Source organism: Miniopterus natalensis, chromosome 2 (genome assembly GCF_054644295.1).
Source record: "Miniopterus natalensis isolate mMinNat1 chromosome 2, mMinNat1.hap1, whole genome shotgun sequence".
Taxonomy (NCBI): domain Eukaryota; kingdom Metazoa; phylum Chordata; class Mammalia; order Chiroptera; family Miniopteridae; genus Miniopterus; species Miniopterus natalensis.
The window spans coordinates 167698759-167726749 of NC_142082.1; the positions used below are offsets into that span (position 1 = coordinate 167698759).

Consider the following 27991-nt stretch of genomic DNA (forward strand, 5'->3'; position numbering starts at 1 on the left):
TCAGAGGCAGTGGAGCTACTGATGTGAGCATGGGAAAAGCTACTTGGGGAGATGTTCAAGGCCAGTACTAAGGATTTACACTAGAGTTTGTATATGTGAAGAACGGATGCTGTGTGATGAGACTCTGTATTCCCCACCATAGAAGGGTCCAGCTTTGTTATTTCTGAAGTGAAATCTTGGTTGATGAGGGTTTCTGCATACAAATCTTGTCATGGGGACTGCATTGCCTAAATATATGAAAGCAAAGTTTCAGTCGTGTTAAAACCACTAAACTCCTTATCAAAGAATTACAAGCTTTGCCTCTTGAAAGGACCTATACTCTTGCCTGAGCATCAGTGGGCTCAGTGCTAATTCCAATTGGCATGTGTATATATATCTTCATTGTACTATGGCACCTAAAGCCAGAGGTTTCCAGTGGTGGAAACCATAACCAGGATTGAATAACATTGCAGGACAGTTGTGCAGAGAAGTAGAGCATGGTCAGAAAACCTGGACATCAGCTCTGGCTCTACTATCAACCAGTGTTGGCCAAGATGCGTCTTCATCTGTTAAATGAAGGGATTGGACTAAATCACCTCCAAGATTACTTTTTGAGGATTAAAAACCTTTAAGCACTGAAAAAGTTGTGACAAAGCTCCCACATCTGATAATATGGCTATCCTTTGGGACTGCTGGGCAATGGTGCTTATTACCCAGTGGAGTGCGATAGTCAATGAAATATTACCCACCTAATTTAGGGTTCTGTCTCCATCTGTGGTGACACTAATGAATATCACATGACCAAATATGCCAATATTTGTTAGCTTCTTGAATATTTCAGTTGAAAAGACCCTTACAGCCCTTCGTCACAGGTTTTAGAACCAGGATCTACTTTTTAAAAAATATGCTCAACTCATAGCAACAATTCTGTGAAGTAGGTACTGTTATTCTCATAAGAAAGGAAATGGGCACAGAGCTTAAATTCCCCAGGGGCATGACGTTTTAAGAGTGAAGTGTAGGTTCTATTGTCTTACCACCTGCTCAGTTATAAATGTGGAGTTTCAACTAATACTTCTTCACATACTTGGTCTAAATTATGTGGCCGAAAACTTGTTTCATTAAAAACCTACCATGTAACATTGATAATTATCAAGAATGTGAGTTAGGTGTGACAGTGATCTCCAAGACACTGCCTTACCAACATAACTATTAGGGGCTTTGAGTTCTGTCTCACTAGTGTGGTGGCAGCCTGTCATGCACTTGATTGCTTTCCATCCTGATGAAAAGCATAGTTTTCATTGTACTGTAGCTGAGTAGGGTTGATAGCTGGCATCTAACTGGCCCAGGTGTGACAGCTCCATGCCCCAATCCTTTCAGAATCATGGTGCTAGTCTACATAATATATAAACTCGAATAAAAAGGGAGACAAAAACGAGGGAAGGCCAGAAGCACTGTCATTTTATGTGAAGGTATTTGAATGTAAAGGACAAGAATCCTGACGAGGTGTGGAGAATTACAGATTTATTGTGGGATTATCGATTTACTCATATTTATAAGCAAAGTTGATAATCTACTTTTCTCATGTTAAAAAATAATCCTGGGAGTTGGTATTCGGGTGAGTGAACAGAAATACAGATGGTCTAAATCTAAACACTTTGGGTCTGCCTCCCCAACTTCAAGAAACTAGCTACCTTGAAAAAAGCATTCAGCCAGGATCAGCTCTAGTCACCAGATTTATATTCTTCAAAAGCGATGAGATATGCTGAGAAGGGATATTTATGAAATATAACCCAACAGTCCAAGAGACAGGTTTTGTGGCTTGTTTTTACCTCATCACCGCACATTCCTGTTCTGGAGGGGGGAAAAGTTTGATAGAGATTGCAAAATGGCGACCTCCAGTGACGTCATGACTGCCGCCGTCAGTGGCGCGCGAGGGCTTAGAAAGGGCGGAAGCGGACTCAAGTCGCTTCAAGACGCCTCTAGACGCCTCTACGGGCGGTGCTGGATACTTACGCAAAAGGACAAGTGTCAACATTGGGCGGATGTATCACGGCGGATAATTTACTAAGGGCGGAAGTTCTTTTAAGGGCGGAAAGGCTCTAACCCAAGAATAATAGCTTCAGCGTCCGTCGCGATTCGGCTACTTCCGGTGCGAATCGGAAGTTGCTTTGTTTTGCTTCAAGATGGCTGCGGGGATGTATTTGGAACATTATCTGGACAGTAAGAGCAGGCTGGAGGAGGGGGTCAGGGGTCACAGAGTGGTGGGGCTGGGGTCGGGGCTGAGGAGATCTATGGCCCCGAAGTCCCGGTGGTTAGAAGGTCACAATTGTGAAGGCATTCCTGGAGAGGAAATATTGAAGGGTGTGAAGAAAGAGGGGGCGGGGCAGCAAGGTCGAACCCTCGCTTTTGGGTGTAGATGAGGGAGGGGCTGCGCGGTACGGCTGAGGGTTGTCGCTTGAAGGGCTGTTGGACTGAGCCGGGGAAATATTTGCTGCCCCCATAGCCAGGGTCTCCAGCCTCAGGCTATATTTTTTTCTCAAAATCATTCCGAATCTTTCTTCCCTTTTGCAGAATATAAATCTGGTCGTTTTAGTATATCACTTACTGCCAATTGGAGCAGCGACAGAGATCTCGCAGCTCCTCCGCTTAGTTTTTTCTCAGAAGCGGCTTCTTGTGGGAATGGGGGGTTATGAGCGACCACTGTCGGATGACGAACTGGAACGCTTCTCTTCTTGGAGTAAAGATCCAATTCCCTTCAAATGGAAATCTGGTGTTATATTTATGCCGTTTATGTTACCCACCCCTTCACAAAGCCTGTCACCATATGCGCTTACATTTGTCTTAGTGTTGGGAGCCATTCACTCATTCATTGAGGGTCTGCTATATGGGCCAGACATAATAGCAGGTATTGGGCATACAAAAAAAAGAATAAGACATCCTTTATCCTCAACTGCTCATAGTCTAGTAGGAAACAGATTATGCTAATAAATGTATAACAGTGGAACAAGTGAAATACTAAAACTATATTAAAAGGACACTTGGTAACACTGGAGAAAGAAAAGTTATTTACCTGGGAATGCAGGTAAGCTATACAGATGTGATGTTTGACTAGAGTCTTCAAGGATGAGTGTTTAATTGCCAGTGTGGAAAGAGAGAGGGAATTGCCGGTTAGGGTAAGCATCAGCAAAGGTATTATGATGGGTTTGTGGCCAGGTCAGGGAAAAGTGAGGTCAAGAGTGTTTGATATATTGGACCCTAAGGTGGAAGAATGGGAAGTGAGACTGGAGAAAGAGGCAGGGCTAGGTTGTGCAAGGTTTTTTAAAGCCAAGCTAAGACACTTGTACTTGAATCCTCACCAGAGGATATTTTTTCCATTGCTTTTCAGAAAGAGTGGAAGGGAGAGAGAGGGAAAGAAACATCGATGTGAGAGAGAAACATCGATGTGAGAGAGACACATCGATTGGTTGCCTCCCGCATGTGCCCCGATAGGGGCCAGGATCTAGCCTGCAGCCTAGAGGTACATGCCCTTGACCGGAATTGAACTCAGACCCTTCAGTCTGCAGGCCGATGCTCTAACCACTGAGCAAAACCAGCTAGGGCAGAAACTTGCACTTTAGTGAGGAACCAACAGATTTTTAAAATAGAATGATTTTTATAAAGGAAAACAACTAATGTATGATAAATTGGAGCGTGATAACCTTTGTAATAGGGAGATCAATTAGTGATAACAGTCCTGCTCAGAAATGAGGACCTTATCTCAGGGAGTGACAGAAATATTAGGAGTTAAATATGACAGGACTGACTGACTTAAGTGGTTGAGAGAGAAGGAAGGATCTAAGGTGACTTTTTTTTTAATAAATAGTATGTCTTTATTTTATTATTTTAAAATATATCTTGATTGACTTCAGAGGGAGGAAGGGAGAGAGGTAGAAACATCAATGATGAGAGAGTCGTTGATCGGCTGCCTCCTTCATGCCCTCTACTGGGGATCGAGCCCACAACTCAGGCATGTGCCCTGACGGGGAATTGAACCTCAATCTCCTGGATCATAGGTCAGTACTCAACCACTGAACCACACCAGCTGGGCTAAAGTGACTGCTTAATTCCCTGCTTGGGAAGTGATGTAGACAGTATGTCATCAACAAGATAGGAAATTCAGGAGTAACTGCAATATGTTCAATTCAGTTTAGACTTAAGCATAAAAATGGTCATTGTATTCATGAGAATGAATGAGCTTGAGATCATTCAGAGAAAACAAGTGAGGAAATGAGAGGTTTAAAGAGTAATCTCAAGAAATAACATTTAAGGGACAGGCTATGGAAACATCAATGTGAGAATTACCAGTAAGTATAAGATTCAGAATCCTAAGAAGAAGAAAGTTACTCAGAGGAGAGGAGATGGCACCAACTGCTGCAGACATATATTTTAGGATAGGACTGATAACATTATTTGCTTTTATAAGTCATTGGTGACTTAAAGTAATCTCAGTAAACTGGCAGTAGCAGATCAGACGTTATAGGTTAAAGCAGTGGAGGCATTTTAAAATTTGAAGTATAGTCATGCAAAGAGATTATTCTTTTATGGAAGAGACCTAAGAATTCATTCATTTTATACAAGTATTTATTGAGGACCCTTATGTGCAAATCATAGTTCTAAACATTAGAGAAATAGGAGAAGACGACAGGCATGCCTAGTCCTTCTGGAAGGCTGGGGAGACATACCAAAAATATTGTAACTAATTACACAATTATTTAATTATAATTGGATAAGTGCAACGAAGTGTTAAGATAGAATAACTTGACAGCAAAATCCAGGGCACTTATTGGAGTCTGGAGAAATCAAGATTGAGCTGAACTTTGAAAAATAAACAGGAATTTAGTAGGCTGAGAGGTATGGTGGAGGTGGGATGAGGAAGACCAAGTGGTGCATTCCAGGCACAGAGAGCAGCATGTGGAAAGCCAAGTGGCAGGAAGATTGCTGGCCAGTTCCAGGCATGCAAAGAAGGTCAGTATGATCAGAGCGGAAGGAGCACGGAGGGGGATTGACATGAATCAAGGCTGGTGTGAGGTAAGCAAGGGCCAGAAAGTGCAGAACAGGACTAGGAATAGTGCTATAGGAAGTTACTGTAGGGATATAAGCAGAAAAGTGACTTGGTCAGATTGCTTTGTTTAAAATACATATATCTTTATTGATTTCAGAGAGAGGAAGGGAGGGAGGGAGAGAGAGAGAAACATCAAAGATCAGAGAGTTGTCATTGATCGGCTGCCTCCTGCCCACCCCTGACTGGGGATCGAGGACGCAACCCAGGCATGTGCCCTGACTGGGAATTGAACCGTGATCTCCTGAATCCTAGGTCAATGCTCAACTGCTGAGCCATGCCTGGCCAGGCAAGATTCGCATTTTTTAAAAGAACATTCTGGCTACTATATTGAGAGCAGATTGGAAGTGAGTATGTGATGACTGGTGGAGGATACCAGGAGAGTATTTGTAAATTGAGAGCAAGGAGCATGGAGGCAGAGATCAAAAATAAAGGAAAGAGAAAGGCTGATTTGTCACTGAAGGGGGAAAGGGTGGGCAAGCTGTGCAGAGATGGAGAGGTTAGTTGTGGAGAAAGGCAGACACGGCCTCTTCTGAGGAAGGAATGATGAATGCTGTCCCAGGTACATCTAATGGTTCAAAGGAGGGAAATCTGGGTCCTCTTGTGGACCTACTTTAAAAGCAACTATAAGACCTATGAAGTCCAGTGAGTCTCAGTTTCTTCTTGTCTCCCTAGGTATTGAAAACCTCCCCTTTGAGCTCCAGAGAAACTTTCAGCTCATGAGGGACCTGGACCAAAGAACAGAGGGTAGGTACACAGTAAGGAGTCCATGTGTATATTGAGTATATGTGATCATTTCTTTTTCTGTTCCGTGTTACCGTATCATCTGGTCTGATCCGGAGAACTTTGGCTTCTCTTTTTTTTACTCTCTTGCATTTCTTAAAAGGAGAGTAATGATGATCTGCATTTCTACATCAGCCTTTCCATAACAAATGGAGCATTGCAACAATGCCTCAAGAATTCAGAGATGCTATGTTCTTTATATTTTCCTCAAGAAGAATTCAACAAACGAAAGTCAACTCTACAATCATGTCCCCCATGTTTAAAATATTTATAGGAAGGATAGAATCTTTCTACTCCATTAATGTTAATTGCCACAAAATTCAGTGTGACTTGAGACTGCAACTCGTTAGAAGACAAGCTTTGCTGTATGAGTTCTTAAAGAGAAAGGAAAAAAAAGAAAGGCAGCAATTAACATCAGGATCTCTACACTGTATTCTTCAACCTTACAGAAGCATTAGATACCATCTGTGGCCTTCCTTGGAAGTTGAACAGATTTGGCTGCATTGAGGCATTCACTTGGAGCCTGAGGCTACACTGCAGTGGTCAGTTTGCTCTCTTCAAAGTCAAAGATGTCTGTTGGAGCTATTCCCCATACCTGCTGAAGGATATATAGGTCTTCCATCCTTATGAAACAATGCTCAACAATGTAACAAGCTGGCCCTAGCCGGTTTGGTTCAGTGGTTAGAGCGATGACCCGCAGACTGAGGGTCTGGGTTTGATTCCCGTCAAGGGCACATACCTAGGTTGCAGGCTTGATCCCAGGCTGCAGTCGGTACGAGTGCGGGAGGCAGCCAATCGATGTGTCTCTCACATCAATGTTTTTCTCTCTCTCCCTTCCACTCTCTGAAAAGCAATAGAAAAAATATCCTTGGGTGAGAATTAAAAAAAAAAGAATATAACAAGCTGGTAATAGAATACCTAAAATTGTGATTTAAGTTACTCTGGGTAAGTTTACTTATGAAAAGGTGAACATCATCTAAAATCCTGGATGTAGGTCCTTGAGAACTGCCTGCTGAATTCTGAGAACCAGCTTGCTTGCTTTGTAATACAGTTCCAACTCTCGAGTTTATGCACAGAAAGGCCAGTTGGAGATTATCACATTACATACTTCTTCAGCTTTCTCCAGGGGCCTCGAAGAAGTGGGGTATAAGCATAGTGTGTGCGCAGTCCTTCCTGTTACCTGTTGCTGCACTATATTACAGTCATGCTTCTGTCTCTTTTTGGTCGACATTTTTTATGAGCCCTACCAAATTTTAGGCAGTAGATATCTATATTAAAATGTTTGGAGCAATATGTACAATAACAAACAGAAAAAAAGTGATGAGAACTGTAAGCAAGTTGCAAATGATGAGCAAAATACGGTGGACAGTAAGTAGAAAAATTGTTATGTCTCATTTTAAATAATGAGCTATCAATACACAGACCTGGAAGCCAGCAGCAGCAGATGACCCAGCCTTGTTTACAGCACTCAGAGTTGTTTCTGCATATTTTTGCAGCGAGAAACCAGGTGCTTTTTGAGACAGAAATTCATCATTCAAGAAGCAGAAGCAAGCCCTGCAAAGAAGCATCTTCAGACAAAAACAAAAACATACTTTATGTTAGGTGCAGTGTGCCAAGGATCTCTCATCATGTTTCAATAACTTTATTTCCAACTCTGATAGCAATGTTTGCAGCATCTGAAGGCACCTTTTTAAAACAAATTTTATCAATTTGTATTGAGTACATGGAATTGTACCTATGAACACACTCAATATGTATTAGTTCAAAGGTTATCATTGTCAATGGAAAAGGTCCAAGGAACAAGAGGAAGAAGTGTGTATCACCTAGCCACTCAGGCCATTGTGACCAGGCCTCTCTCTGTTGTAGACCTGAAGGCTGAAATTGACAAGTTGGCCACTGAGTATATGAGTAGCGCCCGAAACCTGAGCTCCGAGGAAAAATTGGCCCTTCTCAAACAGATCCAGGAAGCCTATGGCAAGTGCAAGGAATTTGGTGACGACAAGGTGCAGCTTGCCATGCAGACCTATGAGATGGTATGGCCCTGTTCATGGCTCCCCACCTACCTCCCATCTAATCCTCAGGGTCCTAGACCTCTCCTTCAGCTGTTTTGGGATCTGTTTGGGGTCTGGGAGATTCATAAAATCTACCTTAGCCTATTTTCTTTTACTAACACCAGCCTTGTACCTCTTCCTTCTCCTTCCTTTCCACCCAGGTGGACAAACACATTCGGCGGCTGGACACAGACCTGGCTCGTTTTGAGGCTGATTTGAAGGAGAAACAGATTGAGTCAAGTGACTATGACAGCTCTTCCAGCAAAGGCAAAAAGAGTGAGGAGGGGGGTGGGCTGTGAGAAGCGGATCGAGGATTCAGAGGGAGAAGAAGCCGGCTCTTCAGCTATGAGGAAGGGGCACCAGGTTGGAAAGGGGGAAGAAGGAGGACTTAACTCTTCTTTCTGTCTCCCTGCCTTTTGGCTTTTCCCTTCTTTCCTAGAAGGCCGGACTCAAAAGGAGAAAAAAGCTGCTCGTGCTCGTTCCAAAGGGAAAAACTCAGATGAAGAAGCCCCCAAGGCTGCCCAGAAGAAGTTAAAACTTGTACGCACGTGAGTGTATCAGGGAGCACTTTGCCAGATGACAATACTCCTCATTCCCACCCTGCACTGGCCCTTGCCACTTTCTCTGTCCTCTGTGCCATATTTCTTCTCCTTACCATTTTGGTATCTGCTGGACAGAGAGAAGAAGCCCCAAATCATTTGCCCCAGCAGAATCTCCTTCGACCACCTCTGAGAATCTCAAGTTGTAGCTTCCCTTCCTGCAGATGACACTTTCTTTTCCTCTTGGTATACAGAAGTCCTGAGTATGGGATGCCCTCAGTGACCTTTGGCAGTGTCCACCCCTCTGATGTGTTGGATATGCCTGTGGATCCCAACGAACCCACCTATTGCCTTTGTCACCAGGTCTCCTATGGAGAGATGATTGGCTGTGACAATCCTGATGTGAGAACCATTTTGCCTCAGGACGGTGGCTTCTGGGGACATGAAGTGGAAACAAGAGGGGTGGAAATGGTTGAATGGTGGGACATAAGGATAGGAGGAAGGTGGTTGGAATTGTTTGACCTTGGGGCCTCTAAGAATTCTCCAAAGGGATGGAAGGAATACTCCTAAGGAATCTATAAGGAGAGGCTTCTTTTCTTTCCTCTGACCCACTCTGGCTTGACTTCCACTTCTTCCATCTTTTCTAGTGTTCCATTGAGTGGTTCCACTTTGCCTGTGTGGGGCTGACAACCAAGCCTCGGGGGAAATGGTGAGTGAGAGAGTTCTGGTAGGAGCTGAACTGCCCCCACACTGAGTGGCAGAGGGCATCCTCCCTTTCACTCCCTTTCTCCCTCCCTTCTCTGCCACATTCTGTTTATTTTTTAGGTTTTGCCCACGCTGCTCCCAAGAACGGAAGAAGAAATAGATAAGGGCCTTGGATTCTGACATAGTTTCTTCCACATCCCCAGATCTGGGCTAGTGGGGAGAGGAATGCCTGTCCTGGGGTCAGGGGGTTCAGGGAGAAGTGGATGGTGCAGTATTGTCATCCCTTCTCCTCCCCTGTCCCCACTACTGGTGCTGAGGCTGCATTCAAATCCTGGTAGAGAGAGGTGCTGCAGCAACTAAGGGTATATGCTCTCATTCAGCTGGCCCCCTTCAGAAGGAAGTGGTCTTGCTCACTGTCCTTTGCCTCCATGCTGAGGTTGGTGCTGTACTTCCAAGGGATGGTCCTCTTTATTCCCCTTGCTTTGTATTTAAGGACTGGGGCAGTAGCATGGGGGCACTCCCCCCACCCTCCTAATTCCCTCCAACCTGTGAGGGGCTATGGTGTAATAAACTTCCATTGTTCTCTTCCTGCATTTTCCATGTTGGGGGCTCCCCCAGCTTATCTGGGCTGTAGCCCTGGTTGAAGGGCCACCCCTTCCTCTGTGCCAAGAGGCTTCATCTTGGCCTTGTGAATGGGAGAGGGGGCAAAGTGGAATGCAAATAAGCCACATGTAAAGAAACTTAGGTAGGTGAATAAAAGCTGTACCTGTTGGCCTGCTGTGTTTTTTATAGACACCATTTTAGTACATGTGCTAACCATTTTTTATTTTATTTTTTGCATTCTCTGGGTTGGATAAGAGGTGGGAGGATGACATGCCAAAAGTAAAGACAAGCCTGGCTGGGCATGGCTCAGTGGTTAAGCTTCGACCTAGGATCCAGAAGATCACAGTTCGATTCCTGGTCGGGGCACATGCCCGGGGTGCGGGCTTGATCCCCAGTTGGGGGCGTGTGGGAGGCAGCTGATTAGTGACGACTCTCATCATTGATGTTTCTATCTCTCTCCCTCTCCCTTCCTCTCTCTGAAATCAATAAAGACATATTGAAAAAAAAAAAAGTTAAGACAAGACATGGAACCAGAAGTCCACCAGAATCCACAACTTCTCAACTTGGAAAGGACAAAGCTGGGTGGCTAGGGCTGGGGGGAAGGGGAGGTTGCCTCAGACCAGTGGGAAACCACTACCCTAGACTGAGCCATGTTTATACCTGAGCTCCCCCACACCTGACCCGTACTCTTTGTTTCCCCTTTTGACCCCTTTCTTACCTGGAGGATTCCTCTCTGTTTCCTACCCAGGTAGGCCCTGACTTTTGTATTCTGCTCCCCCAGAACCTTGCCTATACTCACATTTAGGCCTCACTACCTGTTGGGCGATTTGTTTCTTAAAGCAGGTTTCCTCATCAGTAAAATAGGGATGATAATAATAGTGTCCATTACGGGATTACCTTGAAAAATAAGGTGGTGCATATAAAGAACTACGTAGGATCTACTTCATCAAAGGTAATCAAAAACTCCCAACAAACAAAAGTCCTGGACTAGATGGCTTCATAGGTGAATTTTATCAAACATTCAAAGAACTAACACCTATAATTCTCAAACTATTCCAAAAAATTCAAGAGGTGGGAAGACTTCCAAGCTCATTTTACAAGAATAGCATTATCCTAATTCCAAAACCAGATAAAGACACTACAAAGAAAGAAAATTATATGCCCTGCCAGGCGTGGCTCAGTGGTTGAGCGTCGACCTGGGATCCAGGTGATCGGGGTTCGATTCCTGGTCAGGGCACATGCCTGGGTTGTGGGCTCGATCAATGACTCTCTCATCATTGATGTTTCTCTCTCTCTCTCTCCCTCTTCTTTCCTCTCTCTGAAATCAGTAAAGACACATTAAAAAAAAAGAAAGAAAATTATAGGCCAATATCCCTGATGAACGTAGATTATAAAATCTTCAACAAAGTATTAGCAAGTTGGATCCAGCAATATAATAAGAAAGATCATACATCATGGTTTTACGTGATGGGGTTTATTCCAGAGATGCCAGGTTCGTACAATATCTGCAGATCAATAAATGTGAGAGCCTGGCTGGGCGTGGCTCAGTGGTTGAGCATCGACCTAGGATCCAGGCGATTGGGGTTCGATTCCTGGTCGGGGCACATGCCCGGGTTGCGGGCTCGATCAATGATTCAGTCATCATTGATGTTTCTCTCTCTCCCTCTCCTTTCCTCTCTCTGAAATAAAGATATATTTTATTAATTAATTAATTAATTAATAGATGTGATACACCACATAAACAAAATGAAGGACAATTATATGATCATATCAGTAGATGGAGAAAAAGCATTTGATAAAACCCAGCACCCATTTATGATGTAAACTCTCAGCAAAGTGAGAATAGAGGGAACATCCCTCAACATAATAAAGGCCATATGTGACAAACCCACGGCCAACATACTCAATGGGCAAAAACTAATTGTGTTTCCCTTAAGATCAGGAACAAGAAAAGAATGTCTGCTTTTACCACTCTCATTCAACATAGCACTGGAAGTCCTGGCCACAGCCATCAGACAAGAAGGAAAAACAGGAATCAGAATTGGAAAGGAAGAAGTAAAACTGTCACTATTTGCAGATGACGTGATACTGTATATAGAGAACCCTAAAGATTCCACCAAAAAACAGAACTGATAAATGAATTTAGTAAAGTAGCACGATATAAAATAAATATCCAGAAGTTGAGAGTTTTTATATGCCAATAATGAACTATCAGAAAGGGAAACTAAGAAAACAATCCCATTTACAATTACGTAAAAGTGTGTGTGTATACACATACACACACGCACACACACACATATATGTGTGTGTAATACCTAGGAATAAATTTAACCAAGGATGTAAAAGACCTGTACTTGGAAAATTATAAGACACTGAATAAAGAAATTGAAGACGATACAAATAAGTGGAAACATATACCATGTTCATGGGTAGGAAGAATTAACATCATTAAAATGTCCATACTACCCAAAACAATCTATGGATTCGACGCAATATCTATTAAGATATCAATGGTGTATATCACAGAACTAGAACAAAAATTTATATGGAACCACAAAAGACCCCAAATAGCAACAGCAATCTTGAGAAAGAAGAACAAAACTTGCAGGAATCACACTACCTGGTATCAAAGTATACTACAAAGCCATAGGATAAAAACAGTACGTTACTTTTTTTTTTTAATCCTCACCTAAGGATATTTTTCCCACTGCTTTTCAGAGAGTGGAAGGGAGAAAGAGACACTGATGTGAAAGACATATTGATTGGTCGCCTCCTGCACAAGCCCTGACGGGCTAGGGATTGAGCCTGCAACTGAAGTACATGCCTTTGACCGGAATTGAACCCAAGAACCTTCATTCCGCAGGCCAACACTCTAACCACTGAGTCACACTGGCTAGGGCAACATGTTACTTTTTAAAATAAAAACAATTGAATCCGGCCAGTGTGGCACAGTTGGTTGAGCATTGTCCCATGCATCAGGAGGTTGGTGGTTTGATTCCCAGTCAGGGCATATGCCCCGGTTTTGGGCTTAATCCCCAGTAGGGGGCATGCAGGAGCAGTAGATCGATGTTTCTATCTCTCCCTCTCTCTGAAATAAATAAAAACAAATTAAAAGTTTTTGAAAAATAAAAACAATTGAATCATATGGTATATACAGTAGTACCCTTTATCTGTGGTTTTACTTTCTGTGGTTTGTTAACTGGTCAACCATGGACAAAAATATTAATTGGAAAATTCTAGAAATAAACAATTTCTAAGTTTTAAATTTTTTAAAAAAGGGTGAAACTGGCATAAAAACAGACATATAGATCACTGGAACAGGATAGAGAGCCCAGAAATAAATCCACACCTTTATGGTTAATTAATATTTGACAAAGGAGGCAAAAGCATACAATGGGGTAAAGACAGTCTATTCAGTAAGCGGTGTTGGGAAAATTGGACAGATAGGTGGAAGAAAAAAAAAAAAAAAAGAACACCTTCTTACACCATGCACAAGAATAAACTAAAAAGGGATTAAAGATCTAATTGTAACGCTCAAAACCATAAAAATCCTAGAAGGAAACATAGGCAGTAAAATCTCGGACATTTCACATAGCGATATTGTTTCTCATATATCTCCTCTAGAGAGGGAAACAAAAGAAAAAAAATAAACAAATGGGACTACATCAAATTAAAATTTTTTTAAAAAATATATCTTTATTGGGAGGAAACAAGATGGCGGCGCAGGTAGCATCTGTACCCGCCGCCTCCCGCAACCACATCAAAATTACAACTAAAATACAGAACCACCATCACTCAGAACCTCCTGAAATCTGGCTGCACAGAAGCCCCACAACCAGGGAGCTGAAGGAGCATTGAGACCAGGAGGAGGGGCGGGGACGCGGGCGGATCGGGGCTGAATCTGAGACGCAGCCGTGGGCCCACACCTGGTGCTGCAGGGTAAACCCGGGAGGGAATCTTGGCAGCGCAGAGGTTTCCCGGAGGAGGGAGGGGTCCCAGCCCAGGGATTCAGGGCCAGGAAGAGAAGTCCCCACTACTTGGGGTTGTGAAAATCAGTGGGGACTGTCACTGAGGGGCCTGGAGGGTGCTGGAGTCCCAGGCAGCTCCTCTTAAAGGGCCCGGCATGGACTCACTCAGACGCGCTCCCTCTGAGCCCAGCGCCAGGCAGCAGCTGGAAAGGACCTGGGGCACTCGGGGAGGAACTAACCTGCCTGAAATTGGGACAAGAGGTGGAGGGGCAGCTTCCTCCCAGGCAGAGGGGCTGGCAGAGGCCATTGCTCCTTTGGTGAGTCCTCCCCCCACAGACAGCCGGCAGGCAGGCACCATATTTGAATTGCTAGCACCTGACTCACACCTTTGGCCCCGCCCCATGATTCCCGAAAGCCCCGCCCCTCCCCACCTGCAGCTCATCCAGGCCATTTCCAGGGGCTTTTCTATGCAAGTGGCCTCTTGAGCCTCACGCTTAAGGCTTTCCTAAAATCTCTCAAACAAGCAGCAGCGTGCCCCATATGGCTTGATAAGTGGCCCCAGGCCTGGCACTAGCAGCAGCCTGCATTGGTGCATAGCTTGGCCTCTCCTGGGCAACGCCAAGCCCAGCACAAGTAGCAGCCAACTACGGTTTGCTGTGTAGCTCATGCTGGGTGGCCCTGGGCAAGGCACCGGCAGAGGCTGACTTTGCACCTCCCAGGAGGCCCCAGAGACAGTGCACCTGGTGGTCAGACTTGGCCACGCTCGATTACAACCCTACCACAGCCACGAGTGACACACTCAAGGGGCGCACTTGGTGAACACCAAAGCTCCACTGAAGTAAATATTGCTCCATAGGAGTGTCTCCAGCACAGCAACTTTTTGGCTATAGTTGCAGCTGGTCCTCACAGCTGATTGGCCTGGGGGTCAATTCCTCCCAGTGACACCAACAGCAACCAAGGCTTAACTACAACAGGACAGTGGGCACAGCCCACACAGGGGAGCACCTGGAAGGCCCAGCTCAGGTGACTGGGGAGGCTGAGCCACTGGACCCCACAAGACACCTACTACACAAAGCCACTCTACAAATTCCAGGAGACATAGCAGTTCTACTTAATACATAGAAACAAACACCTGGAAGCAGCCAAAATGTGGAGGCAAAGAACATGTCACAAAGGAAAGAACAGAAGAAATCTCTAGAAGAGGAACTAAATGAAAGAGATCCAAGCAAGCTAACAGATACAGAGTTCAGAATTTTGTTTATAAGAATGCTCAACCATATTAGTAAGAGTTTTACAAAAATAACTGAGAAAATCGATAACATAATAAAGTACCAATTTGAAATGAAGGCTACACAAACTGAAATGAAGAATAATTTACAGGGAATCAATAGTAGAGTAGAGGATGCTGAGAATCAAATCAGCAATTTGGAACATGAGGAAACAAAAAACACCCAACCAGAAGAGCAAAAAGAAAAAAGAATCCAGAAATGTGAAGATAGTATAAGGAGCCTCTGGGACAATATCAAGAGCCCCAACATTCATATTATTGGGGTACCAGAAGGAGAAGAAAGAGAGCAAGAAATTGAAAACTTATTTGAAAAAATAATGACAGAAAACTTCCCCTACCTGGGGAAAGAAATAGACTTACAAGTCCAGGAAGCACAGAGGGTCCCAAACAAGAGGAGCCCAAAGAGGCCCACAGCAAGACACATCATAATGAAATTGCCAAAGGTTAAAGACAAAGGGAGAATCTTAAAAACAGCAAGAGATAAGCAGTTAGTTACCTACAAGGGAGCACCCATATGTCTGTCATCTGATTTCTCAACAGAAACCTTGCAGGCCAGAAGGGAGTGGCAAGAAATATTGAAAGTGATGAAAAAGATGGTCATATTTCAGAGGGAAGAGGGAAGAGGGAAGGGGGATGGAGGGTGGGAAGAGATTAACCAAAGAAGTTATATGCATATATGCATAACCCATGGACACAGACAGTAACGGGGTAAAAGCCTGGGGAGGGGGTGGGAGCGAGGTGTTGGGGGTCAATTGGGGGGGAAAAATGGGACACCTGTAATACTTTCAACAATAAAGATAAATTCAAAAAAATAAAATAAAATAAATATATCTTTATTGATTTCAGAGAGGAAGGGAGAGAGAGAGAGAAACATCAGTGATGAGAGAGTCATTGATCGGCTGCCTTCTGCACGCCCCTCACTAGGGATTGAGCCCACAACCCAGACATGTGCCCTGACTGGGAATCGAACCTCTATCTCCTGGATCCTAGATCGATGCTCAACCACTGAGCCACAGCTGGCCAGGCCAAACTAAAAAGTTTTTGCACAGCAAAGGAAACCATCAATAAAATGAAAAAAACCGCTGAATGGGAGAACATATTCGCGAACGATACATTCGCTAAGGGGTTAATATCTAAAATTTATAAAAAACTTATACAACTCAACACTAAAAAAAATACAACAGTCCAGTTCAAAAATAGGCAAACGATCTGAATAGACACTTTTCCAAGACAACATACAGATGGCCAATAGACATATGAAAAAATACTCAATGTCACTAATAATTAGGGAAATGCAAATAAAGAATACATGAGCAGCAACTCACACCTGTTAGAATGGCTGTCATCAATAAATCAACAAACAATAAGTGTTGTCGAGGATGTGGAGAAAAGGGAACCCTTGTGCACTGTTGGTGGAAACGCAGATTGGTACAGCTGCTGTGGAAAGCAGTATGGAGATTCCTCAAAAAATAAAATGGAACTGCCTTACGACCCAGTGATTCCAATTCTGGGAATATACCTGAAGGAACCCGAAACACTAATTCGAAAGAATACATGCACCCCTATGTTCATTGCAGCATTATTTACAATAGCTAACATTTGGAAGCAGCCCAAGTGCCCATCAGTAGATGAGTGGACAAAAAAGCTGTGGGACATTTACACCATGGAATACTCTGCAGCTGTAAAGAAGAAGGATCTTTTATCCTTTGGGACAGTATGGATAGACCTGGAAAGTATTATGCTAAGTGAAATAAACCAGTTAGAGAAAGACAAATGCCATATGCTTTCACTTACATGTGCAGTCTAATGAACAACAAAAAAAAAAAACACAACGAAAATGAAACATACTCATAGATACAGAGAACAGGCTGACAGCTGTCAGAGGGGAGGAGGTTGGGGGCTGGGTGAAAAAGGTGAGGGGATTAAGCAAAAAAAACACACCTTCATAGACAGACAACAGTATGGTGATTATAAGAGGGAAAGGGGGGTGGGGGAAGTAGGAGAGGGTAAAAGGTGGGTAAGTGGTGACTCAATGAGACTTGACTTTGGATGGTGAACACACAATACAACATACAGATGATGCATTACAGAACTGTACACTTGAAACTTATATAATTTTATTAACCAATGTCACCTCTGTAAATTCAATAAAAATTTTAAAAGATATCTGAAAAATAATAATAAAATCTCCCAGCTGGCATGGCTCAGTGGTTGAGTGTGGACCCATGAACCAGGGGTCACGGTTGGATTCCCAGTCAAGGCACATGCCCAGGCTTCCCGTTTGATCCCGGTAGGGAGCTACAGGAGGCATACTATCAATAACTCGTGTCATTGACTTTTCTCTCTCTCTCCCCCTCTCCCTTCTCTCTGAAATCAATAAAAACATTAAAATTTTTTTTTTAAATAATAAAACCTATTTTCCTCTAAGACCAAGATAAGCACAATCTCTGTAAGACAGTAGACTTCAACAGCCTGTTGAGCAGTACAGCTTCATTCGTTCATTCTACCGCCATTTACTGAATGCTGGCCATGTGACAGAATAGTAAGATAGGCCATCCCTGCCATCGCAAAGCCCGCAGTCCAGGAAGGAAAGACAGACACGTAAAGAAACAATTGCAATAATATGTTGGAAGTGCTTACTGTAATAAAAGTGAAAATAAAGCCTACAGGAACCTAAAGGAGAATATGATCCTTTATTAATGTTCCTGGAGACATTTATATTTATTCTCAGGTACCTAAAAGAAAATGCCTAGCTCCTGTTATTAATAGCTTTCTAATAAATATTTGGGTTTTGTGCTCATTAAGAGGTGCAGCGTCAATGATAACTTACATTTGCCTCGCAAATCTGACGCGTGACGACCGGACGTCAGTTTCTGAGGCCCCGCCCCGGCCATTTGTGACGTCAGGGCCGCCTGCGCCCGCGCCCGCTCGCCCGCGCCCGCCGCTGCCTCTGCTTGGCCCGTTAGAGGCCGCTTCGGTCCGGGGACCGCGGGCCGATCGTCTGGGGCCATGAGGAAGCTCGCTGCTGGCTTCCTTCTCTCACTCCTGCGGGGTGAGGGATCCCCACCTGCTCCGTCCCCCGTCCCGGGCCGGGTCCTCCGCCCCCGGGACCCTTCCTTTACTGTTTCGGAAACGTTTCTCACGGAGGGCGCGGTGGACGAGCTCCCCAGCTTCTGACTTGAACTGCCCCCGGGTCTCCCCAAGGCTCACCTTTGCGTCTGTCCCTGGCGTCCCCACCGACCAGACACGCCCGATCCCAATGGACGCGGGGCTCCGCCGGCCAGCCGGGTCCACCCCGGGCCAGGAGCGGGCCCTGGCGGGGGTCCGGTCCACCCACCCGCCTGTTCCCCCCGCAGTGCTGCTCCCGCCGTCGTCAGCTGCCCCGGGCCAGGACTCAGTTCCGGCCTCCATTCCCGGGAGCGCGCTCTCGTCCACCGAGTATGAACGCTTCTTCGCTCTGCTGACCCCTACCTGGAAGGCAGAGACCACCTGCCGCCTCCGTGCAACCCACGGCTGCCGGAACCCCACCCTCGTCCAACTGGACCAATATGAGAATCACGGCTTGGTGCCCGATGGTGAGGGCCCGACTAGGGGGGCAGATTTGTGCTCGTTGGAGACAAGGGAAGGGTATGGGTGGCCTCTTACCCTGCGCCCCCATTCTCCGCTCTCCAGACCCAGGGTGCCCACTGCGCCCTCTGGGAGGGAGCCCCCCCTGTGTTCACCGTCTCCACCCCTGCCCCTTCCCAGGTGCTGTTTGCTCTGACCTCCCTTATGCCTCCTGGTTTGAATCCTTCTGCCAGTTTACCCAGTACCGTTGCTCCAACCACCTGTACTATGCCAAGGTGAGTCCCAGGACAAAGGCAGATCTGGTGTTGCAGGAGGAAGGGGAGAGGCCGTGGCAGTAAGGAGCCAAGGAAGGGTTCCAAGACCACCATTCTTAGGTCCTCCTTCCCTACCGCTTTGCCTGTCCTTTACCCAGATTATGTATGAATAGAGGCCCACCTTGGGCATTCAGACTGTCAGAACACCCGTTACTGCAAGAAAAGGAGGGAAGAGGCAGAAAGATAAGCCCTTCCATTTCTTTTAACAGTCAGTGATTTCATTCAAATCAAACGTTAAAGACTGAAGGCAGGGTTGTGGCCAAGACATGGAGTTTTATCCTACAGGGGAACCCTTTCTCAGGTTCCACCAGGGACCGTGTGCCCTCCTCCTGCCCAGGAACTCTGAGAGGAGGAGACACGCTGGAAAAGGGACTGAGGAGTAAGTTGGAATAGAAGTCCACCCTTTGGGAAAGGCATTCCCACTTTCCTTCTCTTCTTGCAGAGGGTTCGATGCTCCCAGCCAGTCCCAATTCTCTCACCTAACACTATCAAGGAGATAGACACTTCTACTGAGGCCCAGCCCAGCACAATGACCTCCGCCATGTCATCCCACAACACAGGTGAGACCCTCCTGGCACCTAGGAGACAGAATCAGCAAGCAGCTCCTCCTACAAATCCCAGAGCCCAGGATTGAAGGCCTCAGCGGTAGGGAAAGGGAAGAATGTTGAGCAAGGGCAGGAGGTGGGGACAGGAAGCTCTTTACATAACGGAGAAACTGCTTTTTATGAAAACAAGTTAGAACTTCCTGTCCCAGAATATCTTCGTGCATTACTTCCAAGTCTGCCCTGAATCCAGTTTCCCTAGCTCCCCAAAACATTCCTGTGTTTGGAAGTCCTCTGGGACTTTTGTTTGGCTGACATCTTCAGTTTAGAAAGGATTAGTTGCTAACGATTCAGAATCCGTGCTGTTTCCTAAGTGGGAGGAACAGGTGGTATTTGAGGTTGCAGTTAAGTGGAGCACTCATAAGGGATGTGGAGAGGTGACATACCACCAAGTCCACAATCGCCATGGTAATATTATTTTGATATTTGTATTATTTTCTGTGTCTTTCATACTTGACTTTGTCAAGTATATACAATTATTGTGTGAATAATTATGATTTAGGCTGCTTTCTTCTGCCTTGGTGTTTATGTGTGTGTCCCTCTGTGAACAAAAACACTCAGAGGCCAGAAAGCTGACTGTTCCTTCCCTTCTCTTTCTCCGTCCCTCCCAAACCCCGCTACAGCCACGGAACGGCAGGCCTTCCAGCCCTGGCCTGAACTGCTCAAGAACAACGTGGAGGAGCTGCTGCAGGCCTCCATGACCCTGGGAGGGCCGGAGCGAGTGTCAGACTACAAGCAGGGTCAAGGGCAGGAGCACAAACAGGAGCAAGAGCAAGAACACAAACGGGAAGAAGAGCAGGAGCAAGAGGAACAGGAGGAAGATGAAGAAGAGGAGGAAGAAGAGGAGGAGGAGGAGGAGGAGGAGGGGAAGCAGGAGGAAGGACAGGGGACAGAGGAGGGACTGAATGCCATGAATGGGCTGCAGACAGACTCAGAGCCCAAGCGCCAGGCTGGTTTATCTTCCAACCCTCCCTCCTTCACTGCCCGGGTGCGGGAAGTGCAGTCTACACCTGTGATGATGAAGAACATCCAGGAGCTCATTCGATCTGCCCACGGAATAGAAGAAATGAGTGATGCGGGAAATGGAGACTCTGTTTGGAGAAGTCAAATCTCTGGCGGGTACAGGAAATTCTGACTCCCCTACTGGCCCTACCTTTCCTGCTGCCTTCTTTGGGAATGAGAAACCCACTTTCCAACTTTGCCTCCAGACCCACTCAGACCTGCTTGGGCTTCAGGTGCACCTAGCAACTGCCTGCCTCACCTGTCTGTGGCCATCATTGGTTTAAGTCCTGCCTTAGATGCCCGTTTCCTACGTGACCTAGTGGAATGAGCCCTTGGAGCTACCAGGCTTGAGTTCCGGTCTTGTCTCTGGCCTTGATGAGCATTGCAACTTTGAGGAAGTTACTTCCCCTTTTTGAACCTCAGTTCCTTATTTTTAAAAAGAGGCTGTTGGTACAGAGGCCTCTAAGGCCCCATCCAGCATGCTGAATGTGTGTGACCAAGAACAGAGTCTGAGGGGAGGGGAAGAGAATGGATGTGGCTCTCTGCCCCAGCCCTCTGGCCCATCCCCACCAACCAGGTCTGTCTCCTTGCAGCCTCTTGCACCTGCCCCATGTGGAGGCCTTACTGGTGATGTGCTATTCCATTGTGGAGAACACCTGCATCATGACCCCCACAGCCAGGGCCTGGCGGCACTTGGAGGATGAGATCCTTGGTTTCGGGAAGACGGTAGGCCCACCATGCTGTTTAATGGGCATCCTCTGGGCCTGGCACTATAATAGGCCTTGGGAGTGGGGGGATGCTCAGGGATACTGAAATCATGAGGTCCTCTTCAAGTGGGAGTTTCTTCTTTGGAAGGACATCTCCAGCTCACCTTATAGGAGGAAGGCTCCAGACTAGTCTGGAATTCATGCCAATTCAGAATTCATTCTTCAGTTATTAGGCTTGAGTCATCTGACCCAGTTCACCATCTTCAACACTTGGCTTTACCTTAGACACAGCTCTCCTTTCCACGGGGGGCACAGAACCCATTCCAGAGATCTGCAGAGAGAGTCCAGTCTCAATGTGTACTCACCATCGAGCAAGTCCTATTCCCAGGAAAATATCCTAGGTTTTTAAATATAAGTTAACAAACAGTTATTGAGAATTGGTATGCCACCCATTCATCCATTCATTCAACAAATATTGATTGGTCGCCAACTCTGAACTAGGTATTTGAGGTGTTAGCAATGAGTACAATAGATCTAATCATCTTGGAGCTCTTGAAACCTAGTGGGAGAGACAGACGAGGAAACAGGCAGACAGTGTGACAGGATAAATGCTGTGACGGATAAGTACAAAGTGCAGAGAGAGCGGAAGGGGACAACTGTCTGAGTTTGGGAGGCTCAGACAATGCTTCCTAGAGGAGCTGATGTTTACACTGAAACCTGAAGAGAAAGGAAGTTAACCAGACCAAAGAAAGGACTTGGTAGAAGCTTCCTGCTAGAGGGAACAGTGTGTGCAGAATCTGTGAGGCAAGAAAGATTTCAGGAGGGACCAAGAGTGAGCATATTGCTCCTGCCCTTAAAGAGCCTAGAGCCCACAAGGGATTCAGCAGCGTTACCAAAGGAGTATGATAGGTATTGGAGAGAGGTTTTTAAGTGTAGGAAGTTTAGGAGTCATGGAGAGTCCACCGGATTTTAGGGCTTAGTTAAGGGAACAGTAAGGAGCCCATTTTGCCTGGAGCAAAGCAGTAGGAGACAGAGTCAAAGAGACAATAAGGGTCATAATGTGAAAAATCTCAAATGGCTGTCTGAAGCATTTGCATTTAATTTGGTAGGAAAAAGGAATTTAGTAACCGTTTTTGGTCAGGTACATGGTGATGCCTCCCTTATGAGCTGTTGTGTGGGGTAGACAAGGGGATGCAGGAGATTTTGTGCACTGTGGTGTGCTGTATCCCTGGGTGGAGAAGGGGAAGGGTGGGATTGACCGCAGATCCTCTTGAGAAGGCTGGGGGGCAATCAGGGCAGAGAGTCCAGCTAGGAGATGGGTAGCTCCACTCTAAAGAACCTAAGTGCTTGGGTAGAGTGTAGGTTTTGGAGTTAGAAGGACTGGATCTATGTCCCAGCTCCATCATCTGTAAGGCATATGGTTTGGAGCAAGCTAACCTCACTGAGCTTATTTTCTGGGCAGTCAAATGGAGCTATTATTAGGACATATGCTAGCGTAGGGCTCTGGTGAAGACTGAATGAGACGATAGTGTTTATAGCCATGGTGCTTAACCCTGTGTCAACTCTTTGTAATTATGAGCATTATCATTAGAGAAGAGAGAAAGAGAATGTTAGCTGCTCTATTCAGATAGTCTAAGTTAGGGATGGTTGTAGGTCACCTGATGGTGGACATCTGTCGGGCACTTGGCAATTGAGGATTTGGGGCTTGGGAAAGAGATCAGAACTGATGGTAAAGATCTGGGTGTCACTTGCAGAGAGATGAAGATTACCTGGGAGCAGATAAATCATCCAGGAAGAGGGTGAAGAAGTAGAGATCTGAGCTGAGGTCCCTAAGTGACCCTTGGGGAGGAGGAGAGGGAGAAAAGCCAGAGAAGCTTTCAGAAGAGCCTGAATTCAAAGACATTTGTGGGAATGGCTCTGGAGGGCTGAGGTGTGGGACAGGTTCAGCCTCAGCCTCTGAACTACACTCCTGCCCTAGGTCTGTGACAGCCTTGGGCGGCGGCACCTAGCTGTCTGTCCCCTCTGTGCCTTCTGCTCCCTGAAGCTGGAGCAATGTCAATCGGAGGCCAGCCTGTTGCGGCAGCAGTGTGACGACTCCCACAAAACACCCTTCACAAGCCCCTTGCTCTCATCGCAGAGCATTTCCACCGGCACACAGGTACCTAGCTAGCTGAGCAGCCTGCAGTGGGCGGGGGGTGGGCTTAGGCTCTGGATATCCGAAGGGAGGCCTGCAGGGGGGCAGGGGTGCGCACCTCTCCCCTGTCCCCTGTGCCACAGATGGGGACCGTAAAATCGGGCCGCTATTACGGGCTGGATTTTTATGGCGGGCTCCGCATGGATTTCTGGTGTGCTCTGCTAGCCACGAAGGGCTGCGAAGACAGTCGAGTAGCTGGCTGGCTCAAGACTGAGTTCCTTAGCTTCCAGGATGGAGATTTCCCCACCAAGGTCAGAGCCTTTCCCCAGAGCTCAACCCACCCCACTTACCCCAATTCCTTCTGGTTACTTGCTTTAGGCAACCCTAGGATGTGGAAGGGGGTTTGGGCCCCTGGCTTCTAAGAACCAGTCCTCACTGAACCTGCTGCCTCTCTTCAATAGACCACACACACACACACACACACACACACACGAGAAGGATTGTGTCTGGCAAAGGAGTAGGAATTGGGAGGGGTGGGAGAGAACAAGACTGGGAGTCAGGAGACAGAGGTTCTGGTCCTAGCTCTGCCAGTTGCCTGCCAAGGGGCTTTGGTCAGGTCACTTCCCACTCTAAACCAAAGTTATACTCATCTGTACAACAAATGATGTGTGAGCCCCCCACCCCCAGGTCTGACAGCCTCCTTCCCTAGCTCTTCCGGTGCTTTTCCTGCTCAATGGCATTATTGTTCCCCCTCTCCCCAAAGTTACCTCCTCTGTGGAACCACCTGTTGTAACTGAGAGCCAGGCCCCTCTTTTCTGTGGTTTAACAGGGGAAATTAAGACAATGAAATGTAGGGGCAGCTTAAGAAATGGCTGGTCACTGAGCTGAGGGGCCCCTGTCCCGATCTTATCCCTGGGCCCCTCGCTCTGAAGGGGGTCTCAGAAATCATCTCTGCTGCTCCCCTGGATTTATAGGTGGGGAGGCGAGGTCCACAGAGGGAAGTGATTCAGCCAAGGTCACACATTAGAATTTGTTCTACCCTCTCCCTCACTTAACCATTACTAGAAGCTCCCTGAGACTGGACCACTAATTGGGCCCCCTTCCAGTGTTCTGTACCTTTAGTGCCCCCCTTCTCCATTCCTCATTCTTCAGCCACTTTCCCAGCAAACCAAACAGCAGGGAAGCCATTTCCCACTCTCTGGCTCCTGACTTTTTCCCAGTAACTGAACTATGACTGAAGGTGAGATAGGAAAGGCAGAGGGGACAAAGGTCTATTCCTCAGAGAAGGGGTCACCCCAAGTGTGTAAAGTCTGGTTCTCAAGGGCCACACCCCCACCCTTGGTTCTGCCACCTCGGGCCTACTCTGGAGGGCTGGTGTCTCGTAAGGCTCCTGATATCTCCCCACCTCAACATCCCTGGCTCCTGGCTTAGATTTGTGACACAGATTATGTGCAGTACCCGAACTACTGTGCCTTCAAGAGCCAACAGTGTCTGCTGAGAAACCGGGAGAAGAAGGTGAGTCCCTCGCCATGCTCCCTCCTCCTTCCATCAGCCCTTCAATTAGTCACCTTAGTTGGGTGTCCTTTCTGGGCCACACCCCCTTCCCCTGGCTCCAAACAGCAGGGAGAGCAGTTTCCTACTTGCCTCTCAGGGCAGAGGCCTCCACCAGAGCTCTTGCTCTCCTCCATTCCCCCAGCCTTGGAATAAGCAAGCGCCCCCGCTCTAGGCCAGAGGTGTCTGGCAACGACTCTGCAGGTGAGAGGCGAAGGCCCTGAGGGCACCACAGGAAGAACCCTAGCTGGGCTGGGAATCAGGTGTTGAGGTGGTAGTCTTGCCTTCCCCTATTACTCACGGAGAAGTCTGGGATAAGTCACTTCCTCTCCCAGCCTCAGCCTCCTAATTTCTGAAAGGAGGGTGTTGGGCTACTTGGTGTCTCTTGCAGCTTGAAAACCCCACATGTGAGTTTCCTCCTTCCCTCTACTGCCCTGTGCCCATGCCTGCCTGCCTCTGGTCCGTGTGGGACTTCCGGCACCCCCCCACCTCCATGCCTCTAGCTCCTTGCTCTGTAACTCAGACTGTGTGTGTGCCCGATCCCCATGTAGGTGTCCCGCATGAGATGTCTGAAGAATGAGAGTTACAGTATCTTGTCCGCAGCCAAAAGTGAGGAGCTTGTGCTTCGATGGAGCCAGGAGTTTAGCACCTTGACTCTAGGCCACATTGGATGAGCTGGGATTCTTCTTGTCTCCACCCCATCCCAAACTGTCCACATTCTCCGTTGCTTTTAGACTCCATTTATCATCAGTTTCCTTCCAGGCTGCCCCTTTTGGGTCTCTTACCTGGTCCCTACTCCCATCTTCCTTGGGTCGGGGCAGCAGTCCTGGAAAGGTCTGTGATGGGAACTCCACCCTCCTTAAAGGATGTCTTTGCATAAAGTGTTTATTTTCAACCTGTGTGGCTTATTTTGTTTATAATCCTATCTTCAGCATTGCCACAAGCCCCATGGGAATCAACCCTCCCCACCCCTTACCCTGGGGGCTTATGGATCCATCTACAGATGAGATAACCTCATGGGAGTGATGCTCAGGGAAGCAGCCATCTGCTGGGAGAAGAAGCCCTAAAAAATCAGGGGGTTGGATTGAAGAAGACCACAGCTGGGGCTCAGGGATCCTGTGGGCCAGGAGCACGTGTGTGTCTTCATCTCTGAAGCCCTGGGTCTCAGGAGCTCAGATGTGAGTGTAGAATTGTTCATCTGGACAATGAAGACCAGAGCCTGACCCAGATCATGTCCAGGAAGACCAATCATAGCGAAAGAGGGCAGGACTTGCACTTTATCAAGAGGATGGAAACAGCTGTGGCCTGGAGCTCAAGAAACCTTTGATTTGACATCCGGTAAGGGGCTAGATGGTCTGAATGTTGAGGTAGTTGTGTCTTGACAACATACATTGAGATGTGACTTCAGCATTGGCCTTTAATAACTTGGTATCTCCCAGTGTGTTTTCTGGGGACACATATGTTTGGGAAACTGTATAGTCTCCCTCTCTTCTATAGGTTCATGGTGATTAACAGCATTAAATATATATATATATATATATGGCTCTGGCTGTTGTTGCTCAGTGGTTGAAGCATTGTCCCAATTAGCAAAGGGTTGAAGGCTTGATTCCTGGTCAGGGACATGTGGCAGAATCCTCCTCCAGCTCTGGTCCAGCATGTGCAAGAGGCAACTGATCAATGTGTCTCACCTTTCTCTCTCTCTCTTTCCCCCCTCCCCCTCCCTCCCTTTCTCCCACTCTCTCTAAAAAGCTGTGGAAAAAATGTCCTCAGGTGATGATTAACAAAAACAAAACACTTAGGGAAAAGCTCCCACACACGCCTGTAGAATAGTATAATGCTCCCCATGCTTTGCCCAGCTTCAGTTCCCAATACATGGCCAACCTTTTAATGGCATCCTCAAGGCTCAGAGAAGCCCTGTAATAGAGAAACCTGTTTAAGCTAGCATTTGCCAAACTCACTTGACCACAATATCCTTTTTCACTTACCACTCAAAAACTTGAAGTTGTTTTTGTGTATTGAGCATGGACAACATGCCCAGCCCTGTTGATACAGAAGACAAGGGGCTTGGCCCCGAGTACAGAAAAGAGGGGCTACCATCTGAGCTCTCTACCCAGCCTCCCAGTCCCCAGCTCACAGCCTAGGAAACAGACAGAAGCAAGTAGGAACCACTTCGCCTGGTAAGGCTGTGGGGGAGAGGCTATGCACGAAGCCCTGGTATGCAGAGGGGCCCTAGGCGGGGGGGGGGGGGGGGGGGGGGGGGGGTATAAAGCCACGAGTTGCAGAGCAAAACCACCTGCAGGGCTCCAAAAGAGAAACACACGGAGGGAGGGAACCGGTGAGAATATCGAGAGGCTGGTAGGTTAGTCATCACATCAGTGGGTGGGTGTGTCAGTCAGGCTTCCCGGAAACTGTGGGGAGTATGTGAGTGATGGGGGGACGGATCATTAGTTGGCCAGAGTTGGGGCTGGATTAAGTGCCATTATCTGCTGGGATTTCTTCTCTGGCCAGCCTGTGAAGACTGCTGGAGGCACCGCTTCCTCCTCGCTCTTCCTGCGCATGTGGGGTTGAGTGAGTACAAGGAGCTAGAATCTGTTGAGATCTGCGCTGGTAGGTGTGTCCCCACCCGCCCCAGGAGCAGGTCCTTCCAGCCCAGCCCAGCCCAGCCCAGCCCAGCCCAGCCCAGCGCGGAGCAGGCAGCTGAAGCCAGCTTGAGGCAGCAGCAGAGCTTGACAGGGAGCACAGGTATGGGGGTGTCGCAAGTGGGTTTGAACCTCATGGGGGCACAAGGGGGGCACCCCTCTTTTAAACATGGGGGGCATGGATGTGGATGGAGGTGAGGGTGGGCCATGGGCTCTGGAAAACCTTTTTGAATAGAGTAAAAAGCTAAAAGGGGCTGCCTCAGGCAGAAAGACCTCATCAGACAGAGAACACACCCTGGAGTGCCCCTCTGAAGCTCAAAGTCCCACACTGGGGCATCTGGGAGGTTGTGTCTCCCCTTCACCCTTTAGGCCTCACTGTGTTGAACTCTGGGCTTCCCAAGGCCACTGAGGAGGGTCCTCTTGGGATGATTTCCAACCTTTCCCCATTCTCAGTTAACACT

General features: G+C 46.9%; 2 protein-coding genes across 12 annotated transcripts; both read left to right on the forward strand.

Annotated features, from left to right (window-relative positions):
• The first annotated feature begins 2120 nt into the window (after nt 1–2120).
• On the forward strand, nt 2121–9927 carry ING4 (inhibitor of growth family member 4). Of its 10 annotated transcripts, none has more exons than XM_087814822.1 (8): nt 2121–2199; nt 5753–5824; nt 7727–7893; nt 8073–8187; nt 8351–8459; nt 8705–8897; nt 9098–9159; nt 9276–9927. In XM_087814822.1, exons 1-8 carry the CDS (start codon nt 2163–2165, stop codon nt 9313–9315), a joined length of 795 nt encoding a protein of 264 aa, XP_087670948.1. In that variant the 5' UTR covers nt 2121–2162; the 3' UTR covers nt 9316–9927. The 10 variants fall into 10 exon arrangements, with proteins under 10 accessions (XP_087670948.1, XP_016077363.1, XP_016077364.1 ...); XM_016221877.2 differs by having other exon boundaries at nt 8705–8852; XM_016221878.2 differs by having other exon boundaries at nt 8354–8459; nt 8705–8852.
• Nucleotides 9928–17943: 8016 nt separating this feature from the next.
• Nucleotides 17944–26418, forward strand: ACRBP (acrosin binding protein). Of its 2 annotated transcripts, XM_016221892.2 has the most exons (10): nt 17944–18066; nt 18371–18589; nt 18762–18856; nt 19338–19455; nt 20121–20616; nt 21093–21225; nt 23185–23364; nt 23484–23651; nt 24772–24855; nt 25443–26418. In XM_016221892.2, exons 1-10 carry the CDS (start codon nt 18024–18026, stop codon nt 25563–25565), a joined length of 1659 nt encoding a protein of 552 aa, XP_016077378.1. In that variant the 5' UTR covers nt 17944–18023; the 3' UTR covers nt 25566–26418. The 2 variants fall into 2 exon arrangements, with proteins under 2 accessions (XP_016077378.1, XP_087670949.1); XM_087814823.1 differs by lacking the exons at nt 18762–18856; nt 19338–19455.
• The last annotated feature ends 1573 nt before the right edge of the window (nt 26419–27991 follow it).

Coding starts and splice junctions, on each gene's coding strand:
- ING4 (XM_016221872.1), top strand. CDS start 2,163: ATGGCTGCGGGGATGTATTTGGAACATTATCTGGACA. Junction 2,200..5,752: donor TTTGGAACATTATCTGGACA/GTAAGAGCAGGC, acceptor TTGTCTCCCTAG/GTATTGAAAACCTCCCCTTT. Junction 8,188..8,350: donor TTCCAGCAAAGGCAAAAAGA/GTGAGGAGGGGG, acceptor CTTCTTTCCTAG/AAGGCCGGACTCAAAAGGAG.
- ACRBP (XM_016221892.2), top strand. CDS start 18,024: ATGAGGAAGCTCGCTGCTGGCTTCCTTCTCTCACTCCTGCGGG. Junction 18,857..19,337: donor ACCACCTGTACTATGCCAAG/GTGAGTCCCAGG, acceptor CTCTTCTTGCAG/AGGGTTCGATGCTCCCAGCC. Junction 24,856..25,442: donor TGAGAAACCGGGAGAAGAAG/GTGAGTCCCTCG, acceptor ATCCCCATGTAG/GTGTCCCGCATGAGATGTCT.